Genomic DNA, 9507 nt, shown 5'->3' with positions numbered 1-9507 from the left:
GGCCCCAGCACCGCCCTACGCGATGGCGCCTGCGGCAGCCCCGGCGAGGGGCGGAACCTTCGCGGCACCGCCAGGGAGGCCACGGGCTCGGCGGGGACGGACCGGGGCGGGGCGAGAGGAGCGATGGCGCTGCGGGGCGGCGGGGCTGTGCGGGTCCTGCCCGGAGCCCTGTCCGGCGCTCTGGGGCGCCCGCAGGCCGTGGCCGCACCGCCGGGGGCTGTGGGCGGTGAGCGGGATCGGGAGGGACGGAGGCAGGGCTACGGCGGGGCCGCGGCAGGGTGGCGGCCGGTGGCGGCCGCGGCTCCGCGGGTGTGCCCCGCAGCTCCTGCCGCGCCCCCGGGAGAGGGGCTGGTCCCCTTCCGCCTCCTGTGCCGTCCGCAGGTGGCTGTGGGTCGCGCTGCAGCCTAAATCACCCTCCCTGTGGTTTGCTGTGGGCGCAGGGAGCGCTGCTGTGCCCGGGGCTGTCCCGGCGGGCAGGGGGTGTGAGTCGGCCGGGCCTGTGCCCGCAGAGCCATGTCGGGAGGGCAGAGCCATGTTGGGACATTGCCCTTGGCCTGTCCGTGCGCAATCCGCGAGGTTTCCTTGCTCAGGTTTCCTCACCAGCTCATACAGTTGGGGTTGTTTAGCCTGGACAAGAGGAGACTCAGGGGTGACCTCATCACTGTCTATAATTACCTGAAGGGAAGTTCTAGCCAGGTGGGGGCTGGTCTCTTCTCCCAGGCACTCAGCAATAGGACAAGGGGGCACGGGCTCAAGCTCTGCCAGGGGAAATTTAAGTTGGAGATCAGAAAAAAATTCTTTGCAGCGAGAGTAATCAGGCATTGGAATGGGCTGCCCAGAGAGGTGGTGGATTCACCATCCCTGGAAGCTTTTAAACTGAGATTGGACGTGCCACTGAGTGCCATGATCTAGTAAATGGACTGGAGTTGGACCAAGGGTTGGACTTGATGATCTCGGAGGTCTTTTCTGACCCAATCAATTCTACTATTCTGTAATGCAAAATGAGTGTGCAGCTGTGTGTGTCTCATCCCAACACGTGATAAACCCACAGCTGAAAAGGTTGAGTATGACCAGAGCTTATGGTTAGAGTAAGCATTTTGGGGAAATTCACAGTAACAAACTCCTTTCCATCCAGGCTCTGGAAAATGGTATTGCACATAATTTGAGGAGTACAGGGCTCGTGAATTAGCACATGCTCTTATTTAATCCCTGTGCACTCTCAAAATATGATAGTGAGCAAATATGCAAAGATTTGCATGGTTAGTGTTGTGCTAAAGCAGCGTTGTTCCAACTACTTGTTTTGCCTCTAAGATCTGGTAAAGCTGATGTTTTACATTAGGTTGTCTTTTATTTATGCAGATGGTCATGCTGATCTCTCTTTTCAGACAGGCCTGAGAGGAGTCCTTTGGGATTTCAGCTGGAAAATACAACTGAAATCCAGTAGTACTCTGCCTGTCTCTCTGACTGAAAAGAAAAGCAGCATGTAAGTATTGCATCTAAAATCCATGCGACAAGGGCTACCATTTTTACGACAATTTAATTTTGCTTTGTGACAGTGTCACATGGAGCCATTTTTACATCTCCCACATGTTTAAATGTTTGATGTGGCCTACTCTTGTCTTACTAATTACCAGCTTAAAAATTACAGGCATGCAGCCATCTGTTTGGGAAGATATGTTATCCATATAGTGTGTAAAATCTGTGTGCTACTAAACAAGTGTAACTAGAGTCTCTAAAGGAACATGAGTTTTACCTTTTCTTCATTTTCTGATACAGAACTTGTTTTCCCTTATTTCAGCTGACACGAAATATCGGTATTAGGTTAATGACATTCAGCTTTCATTATTTAGGCTCCCTGTAAAGGGACCTCTCAGGACTTCACACTCATCAGTGGATTCACAGGAAGTGAAAAAATTCCAGCTCCTTGCGCATAAGTGGTGGGATGAAGAAGGAGAATATTCAGCCCTTCATTCTATGAACGATATTAGAGTGCCATTTATTAGGTATGGTTTTGAAGACAAGTTCTTCTGTTTCTGCATAACTTCAGAAAACATGGTCAAAGAAACAAAAAGTTACCAGTGCTTAAGATTACTGCATATTGCATCTACTAAAGCACCTTGCATGTTCAACCTTAATCACATCCCTTTTCTTTCAGAGATACTCTGTTGAGCATGAGTAGTAATTATCATCTGGGAAATCCACTTTCTGGAGTGAAGATTCTTGACGTTGGCTGTGGCGGGGGACTGCTAAGTGAGGTAAGAAACAGTGTGCTCTGTGTTTTCCTGTTAAAAAGTGTACAAGGTATTTGAATGGATTTACTATTACATTGCTTTGTTTCTAATCCTACAAGGAGGACCTTTGTTCTTCTGTGATATGTTAGTTACTGAATATAGTGCAGTGTATTGTACAAACCCTGTTGAGTATTTGGTTTACAGAAAACAAGAGAGTTAGTAACGAGACATTCTAAAATTCTGAAGTCATCAGAAAAATAAGTTTCAAACACTTTTGGAGAGAGGAAGAATGATGAACAGGTCTTTCAATATTTACTCCTTTTTATTCAATTTACAAGTCTGCAAGAATACTTAGAATCATGAAAATTCTCATTACCAAAGAAGTATTTTCTGTTATAAACTTGTTCTTACACATTAATTTCTTTGAATTGCTTCTCTCCAGTTTTTTATGGGAAAGTGGGGATTCTCACCATTACTTACTGATGGGAAAAGCATGGAATAATCTCAAGCACCTGAGACATACCTCTCCTCTGTCAGGAGAGATACCCCTGGTACGGGTGCTGATGTTACAGCTGCTTCCCAAGAAGTCTGCAAAACTTGGGACGGAGAAGTTGCTGTTTGTGGAGGAACCTTGAACAGAGCTGTGTCCCATCAGTAGACTAGGGATGGTTTGTGAATTTACAGTTGCAGCTCTGGATGACTCACTCTGGAAACTTCATCAGCATCTGGAACAAGGAGCTACAAAGGGACTTGAATCTCTCCTCTGTTTTCTTTCTTCCTTTCCTCCCCTTCTTTCCTCCCCTTCTTTCCTCCCCTTCTTTCCTCCCCTTCTTTCCTCCCCTTCTTTCCTCCCCTTCTTTCCTCCCCTTCTTTCCTCCCCTTCTTTCCTCCCCTTCTTTCCTCCCCTTCTTTCCTCCCCTTCTTTCCTCCCCTTCTTTCCTCCCCTTCTTTCCTCCCCTTCTTTCCTCCCCTTCTTTCCTCCCCTTCTTTCCTCCCCTTCTTTCCTCCCCTTCTTTCCTCCCCTTCTTTCCTCCCCTTCTTTCCTCCCCTTCTTTCCTCCCCTTCTTTCCTCCCCTTCTTTCCTCCCCTTCTTTCCTCCCCTTCTTTCCTCCCCTTCTTTCCTCCCCTTCTTTCCTCCCCTTCTTTCCTCCCCTTCTTTCCTCCCCTTCTTTCCTCCCCTTCTTTCCTCCCCTTCTTTCCTCCCCTTCTTTCCTCCCCTTCTTTCCTCCCCTTCTTTCCTCCCCTTCTTTCCTCCCCTTCTTTCCTCCCCTTCTTTCCTCCCCTTCTTTCCTCCCCTTCTTTCCTCCCCTTCTTTCCTCCCCTTCTTTCCTCCCCTTCTTTCCTCCCCTTCTTTCCTCCCCTTCTTTCCTCCCCTTCTTTCCTCCCCTTCTTTCCTCCCCTTCTTTCCTCCCCTTCTTTCCTCCCCTTCTTTCCTCCCCTTCTTTCCTCCCCTTCTTTCCTCCCCTTCTTTCCTCCCCTTCTTTCCTCCCCTTCTTTCCTCCCCTTCTTTCCTCCCCTTCTTTCCTCCCCTTCTTTCCTCCCCTTCTTTCCTCCCCTTCTTTCCTCCCCTTCTTTCCTCCCCTTTCTTTTTTTTTTCCCCTTCTGAACAAAATCATGTAGCCTTGTGAGAGTGGCTCCTCTGACAGGGCTGGCAAAACTCGTGTGCTGCATCACCTGCTCAGGCTGAGCAACTGATGAATTTGAGGTTGGAATATCATACATGTGGTCATGTTCTGCAGCCTGTTTCAGTTTCAAAAGAGGTGATGACTGAGGTGTTAACCTAGGAGTAAGAAGACACTGGGGAAACCTGAGTGACAGCCAAGGCTGATCCTATCCTAGTAAACATCAGTGTTTAGTTCTCAGCAGTGAAGAAGTCCCAGAGATAATCATATATTAAGTAACCATTAAAAAGATATGAGGATTTACCATTACAGGTGGATGTTGAAGAAAGTAATGACAGTAATTAAATACGGCATTGTTTTCCCCCCTTTGTTTTTTTCCTCTATCAGAGAGTAATAGTGGAGGAAATCGTTATTTGGTGTAACAAAATAGATTCAGAATGAATTACTCTAAAAGAATTATATTCCAGTATATAATATATGTATATTCCAATATATCATTTTCTGTGAAAATTACCACCACTTCTTCCAAATCTAAGGGGTTATCTTGCTTTGATACATTTGATTTACATTTAAAATAAAACTGATGGATCAGAGCTCATCACACTGTTGCTTGTCTTGTTCTCTGATGGATGTTTTCTGCATCATGTATGTACATTGCAAAGTTACCCTTAAGTAAATTGTTTTCATGCCGAGAATAAACTATCCTCTGTTTTATTAGCCTTTAGGCAGACTAGGAGCTTCAGTTACTGGAATTGATCCTCTGGAGGACAACATTAGAACAGCAGACCGGCACAAGTCATTTGATCCAGTCCTGGCCAAGAGAATACAGTACAAGTCCAGTTCACTAGAGGAGATTGTGGAAGAGTCTATGGAAACCTTTGATGTAATTGTAGCTTCTGAAGTAGTGGAGCATGTGGCTGACCTTGAAACGTTTATCAGGTGTTGCTCTCAGGTGTTAAAGGTAAGAAACTTTTTGGTTTCATTATTGGGAATATTTATTCTCTTTTATTGATATGGCTCTTATTCAAAGGAATGTGAAAGCACATCTGCATTCATTTCTCCACCGTGAAGTCAGAAGCACACTCTGGAGGTGCCTACCATTCTCCTTCGTGATGCAAGTACATCTGCCCAGCTAAAGTCAGGGGGAATTTATTTCCCCAACTCTACCTTAGAAAAGTGTTAGTGGCATTACCTTGTATTGCAGTGTTGCATTGGATTAAGACCTTAAGAAATCTGGTTGCATCTGATTTCTCCCAGGTGAGAGAAAATGTGACAGTGCTGCTGTTGATGGACAGATATGGCTCAGACTGCATTGAAACTGTAATGATGTTTCTGATTCACAAGATTATTCCAGCTCCAGGATCTCATAAGCTTGCTCCTGGATTGCTTTGGAAGGATCATATTTATACTTGGAAATAATCAGATCATTAATCCTTTTGATATTCGTTTGTAAAGAAGAATGGTAGGCTCAGCACACAAGCAGCAACTTTCCTTTAATCTCTTTTATCTTTCTGGTCATCAGAAGGAATATCGATTGGAACTAATTTTTAGCCAGCTAGGGCCAAAAAAACTTTTGCTTATTTCTAGCAGTCTTTTAAGGATTAAGAATTATTTTCTGGTTTTCTGGCTTTGTTTTTTTAACCATGTAATCATTGAAACAAGCACAGGATGGCACTCAGCAAAATTAGGCGGCATTGCACATGTTACTTTGGTTTCAATTAAAAAGTGGAGGGTTTTTTGTTTGGTTGGTTTTGGGTTTTTTTGGTTTTTTTACAACAGATATTGTATATACCTTTTATTTATCCATTTCCTGGGCAGGAAATATTTTAAGTGACCTTGTTCTTTGTTAGGTGTTCTCTGGGCAAGGAAATGGTTTTTAGACCACCCAAGATTCTGATGATTTTGAGTCTTTGAGGACTGCTGAATCATACTGTTAAAACATTATATTCTTTCTTGTATTTAAATGGTATACTTGTAAATACCTATCCTGGGAGGAAATTACTTCTTTTTCTTTCATTGTATAGGCTCGTAGATTGACAAATGATGTATTTTAAGGTGATTAAATTAACAATTTTTAAAATTAAATATTCTTCTAATTAAACATTCTTATCTTTTAATTAGCCTGAAGGTTCTATATTTATTACGACAATCAATAAAACCCAGTTGTCCTATGTCCTGGGAATTGTGGTTGCAGAAAAGATAATGGGCATTGTACCAGAAGGAACACATGAGTGGGAGAAGTTTGTTCCCCCTGAAGAGCTGGAGCACCTCCTGGAATCAAGTAAGTTCCAGGCCAAATGATGGGAATGCAGAGAGAGACACCCAAGTGGTCCCTGTAGAAATAGAAGAGGGATAAGCTAGGTGGGGTGAGTGCTGGCAACAATACACAGCTTTTCTTGTGTGAGTTGTCATATATTATGAGTATCATTTCTGGTTTAAAGACACTGCTGCTTACTGGATTTTGCATAAAATAAATAAACTAAGTGGAATCCTAACAATGCAGTGATTACTCAAATAAATCACTGTTACAGCTGCCCTCTGTTTGATAGCCTAAATAAAAATTCCAGGGTTTTCCATTGTGTTCTGGTGGCAGAATGTATGCTCTCAAGTGGTTCATACGCTCTAGGCCAGGTCTGAGGCAAGAACTGTATTGGTACCCCAGAGCTGCTCTGCTGCCTCTGCATTGTTTGTTGTCTTTCCCTTGGGAGGAGGCATTTTTAGTTTTGGTTCCTGCTCCATGTTCTCTATTCAAATTATGATACTAAAATATTTCTTCAAAAATGGGAAGATGAAACCTACCACAAATTCATTAGTCAGTTCTTGAGAAACTGTATGATACTGATTTTTATTATTCTTAATTAAATTGCCCTGGTTTGATTGCTTTTAAAATAGACAAAGTACTGAGCTGGGAAGAGTTCTGTCCATTGCCCTCCTTTGCTGCAGATGTTTTAAAACCCTCTCACCGAATGTTTCACTTTGCTTTAGTTCACTGCAAAGAAACTGAACCATGAGTGGAGCTATTCTTTTGGCAAGGTCTTTTCCTGGCACTTTGCAGTGATGCCATACTAACACTGGTTCACATACTGGTGGTTCCTTCTGTTCTTCCTTCAAAAGGAGAAGCAGGTGGAGTGGAGTGATTTGTTTTGATAGGGTGTTTGTTTTCTGCCTTCCATCCTGTATCCTGCTGGGACACAGCAAATCCGTGCAGTGAACTGAGCGCTGCTCAGCAGGGAGGGATAAGTCACTCTTGATGGCATTCTTCTGCCTCTTTGTTATATTTTTCCCTTCCTAAAGGGAATGTGAAGAATCTGTCAAATACATGCCCAGATTCTCATTTTGGAGCGTGTGATGTCAGTCTGAAGAACGTCTCCACCTACAGAGAATGTTTCCAGTCACCCAGGTGTGGTGGTTTGAAGTCAGTGTTTCACCACGTAGCACGCTGATGGTACATGGCCTGGCACAGAGCTGTTGCAGCTGCTGCCAGGAGCAAGATGTGCTGTCACCAGAGATGCCAGTGGCACTACATGTGGTGGTGTCCAAAAAAGCCCAGCTTGTGAAGTGCTGCTCCCCAGTGTGTTTCAGACTTGCTGATCTAAAGAGCTTGATGTTGCAGTGACTTACAACATTTAAAAACATCAGTTGCTTTATGTGGCTTCTTTCTTTTCTAGATGGCTTTTCAGTCAAGACTGTGAATGGGATGTTGTATAATCCGCTCTTGGGTTCGTGGAGCTGGACGGAGAGCATGAGCCTTAACTACGCAGTGCACGCAGTGAAGTCTGGGGCTTGGGGACAGTCAGGCCCAACAGACCCCCCATCAGAGACAGACATTCAACAGCACTCAGCCACGGCTGGGACAGCTGGCACTGCCTCAGACATCACTGTCTGAGATGGGTTGTGATTAACTGTCACCAGGACAGAAAAGAAGGTTTTACTCAGATGGACATAATAAAACCTTTTCTAACAACAAGCCTCCTGTTTGCATCAATAATACTTGTGCTACTTTTGGCCAAATATTTTAGGGCAGTCTCAGAAAAAAACAAGTGCCCATTATCTCAGGAATCTTTTAAGACTGAAATGAGCAAAGCTTTTAAGGAGTAAGTCTTTTTATGAGAAAGTGGTTTCAAATTGTTGGACAGGGAAATGCAAATTATTCTGTTAGTAGCTTGGAGGAAGCTCCTGTATGTCGAGACATTTTCAGTCCTATTGGGACTCAGATCTCCATAAAATAAAATTGTAAATCTAGAAGGCATTAAAAACCACAATGATGTACAATAAATAAAATATATTTGGTATTTAAGATACTCAAATTGTTTAAAATATATGAAATACTTAAAAAATACAAACACTTGTTTCTATAATATGCCTTTCTCCCTGAGAGAAGGGGAAAAAGAAAGAGCAAACCTTTTCTGCTGAGTCCTGCTATTCCTGCAGTTGATGTGAGGTAACTGTGCAGTGGAAGAAGAGCCTTTGAGATCAGAGTGCCTCAGCTGTGGAAGCCTCTTCACCCAAAAGATACTTGTTATCTGTGCCTATTATTTCAACTTTCCCCTCCTGCCCAAATAAAGAGAAGTAAAGCTCTGGGTAAAATTCTACTAAACAACCAGAGTTTCATACTAGAAAAATGACACCTTAGTAGCCTGTCCTAGAACTGATGTGCTATATCTCCTCTGTCTTGATGTCCAAGAGCCAGGTAAGGAAAAGTGATTTACAATGAAACAACTTTCTAAATAAAGTGTTGTGTGTGTGTTCCTTTTTCTTTCAGCATGTACACAGCTGGAGAGATGACTTGTCTCTGTTTGCAGGGATGAAAATGAAACTTTTTTGTCTCCCTTAGATTTTGTCCCTTTTTTGTTTGCTTGTTCATTTCTCCTGCTAAATTAATGTTTTACACATTTGCACTCTTGCTGCTTTGCCCTATCTGCATGTTGCCTTCAGATCCAAGTTTCATGATGGATTTGATGATGCCCAGAAAAATACAGTTAATTTATAATGTAAATAATAGTAATTCGTAGGTTTATCTGGTGTGATTGTTTTCCATGACAGTAAGTTCTGCTTCATAATATTTCTTTGGGCTAGCTTGGCTTTGAGAACAAGGTTCATCAAGAGTTCAGTGATGGTGAAGCCACTACATCTATAAGTGAACTGTTGAAAAGCTCCATCAGTTGAAGTGCTTTAAACTTCAGAACACAGCCAGTGATGTCTTAACATCTTCATTTCTTACATTTAAGGACCTCTTACCAGCTGCAGTTTTGAGTCGTCACCCCTTAATTTTCTAGTAGTTAAATGATCTGAGATTATCTCTGCAGTTATTACCCTTACATGCAAGTTTCTGAGTCCATACAAAATTTTGTGGTAAACATCCTTTCTGAAGCATGAGAGTGGTAGTGGATGCAGCATTGCAGTAGTGGTTTCACTAATGCTGTCTGCAGGAGGAACACATAATTCTCTTTCTGCCTGACCACCTGTGTGGCAGTTGCTGCTCCACTGGTCATGCATGCAGTGTGGTACACAGTGTTCAGCAGAGGACTGACACTGTGGAAAAACATGGAGCCAGAGCAAATGACTGGTGGTCTTTGGTCCTATGTGTGTGTTCAGGCATGTTAGACCATGTGGCTTGAGTAAGTTCCCCATACCAAATGACCAACTTCAATCTG

The 9507-nt window shown here is 43.4% G+C and overlaps 1 protein-coding gene across 3 annotated transcripts; it reads left to right on the top strand.

Annotated features, from left to right (window-relative positions):
- Positions 1-7820, top strand: COQ3 (coenzyme Q3, methyltransferase). Of its 3 annotated transcripts, none has more exons than XM_071547861.1 (7): positions 1-226; positions 1386-1483; positions 1851-2003; positions 2156-2255; positions 4572-4814; positions 5975-6134; positions 7522-7820. In XM_071547861.1, the coding sequence occupies exons 1-7, from the start codon at positions 23-25 to the stop codon at positions 7737-7739; spliced, it is 1176 nt and encodes a 391-aa protein (XP_071403962.1). In that variant the 5' UTR covers positions 1-22; the 3' UTR covers positions 7740-7820. The 3 variants fall into 3 exon arrangements, with proteins under 3 accessions (XP_071403962.1, XP_071403964.1, XP_071403963.1); XM_071547863.1 differs by having other exon boundaries at positions 76-226; positions 1390-1483; XM_071547862.1 differs by lacking the exon at positions 1-226 and adding an exon at positions 401-696.
- The last annotated feature ends 1687 nt before the right edge of the window (positions 7821-9507 follow it).

Source organism: Pithys albifrons, chromosome 2 (genome assembly GCF_047495875.1).
Source record: "Pithys albifrons albifrons isolate INPA30051 chromosome 2, PitAlb_v1, whole genome shotgun sequence".
NCBI classification, from domain to species: domain Eukaryota; kingdom Metazoa; phylum Chordata; class Aves; order Passeriformes; family Thamnophilidae; genus Pithys; species Pithys albifrons.
This window is presented reverse-complemented; position numbering and strand designations above follow the sequence as displayed.

Bases quoted from the DNA above. Each gene is read 5' to 3' on its own strand.
- COQ3 (XM_071547861.1), top strand. From the start codon at position 23: ATGGCGCCTGCGGCAGCCCCGGCGAGGGGCGGAACCTTCGCGGCACCG. The intron at 2,004-2,155 runs GTATGGTTTTGA...CTTTTCTTTCAG, and splicing joins ATTAGAGTGCCATTTATTAG to AGATACTCTGTTGAGCATGA. The intron at 4,815-5,974 runs GTAAGAAACTTT...TCTTTTAATTAG, and splicing joins GTTGCTCTCAGGTGTTAAAG to CCTGAAGGTTCTATATTTAT.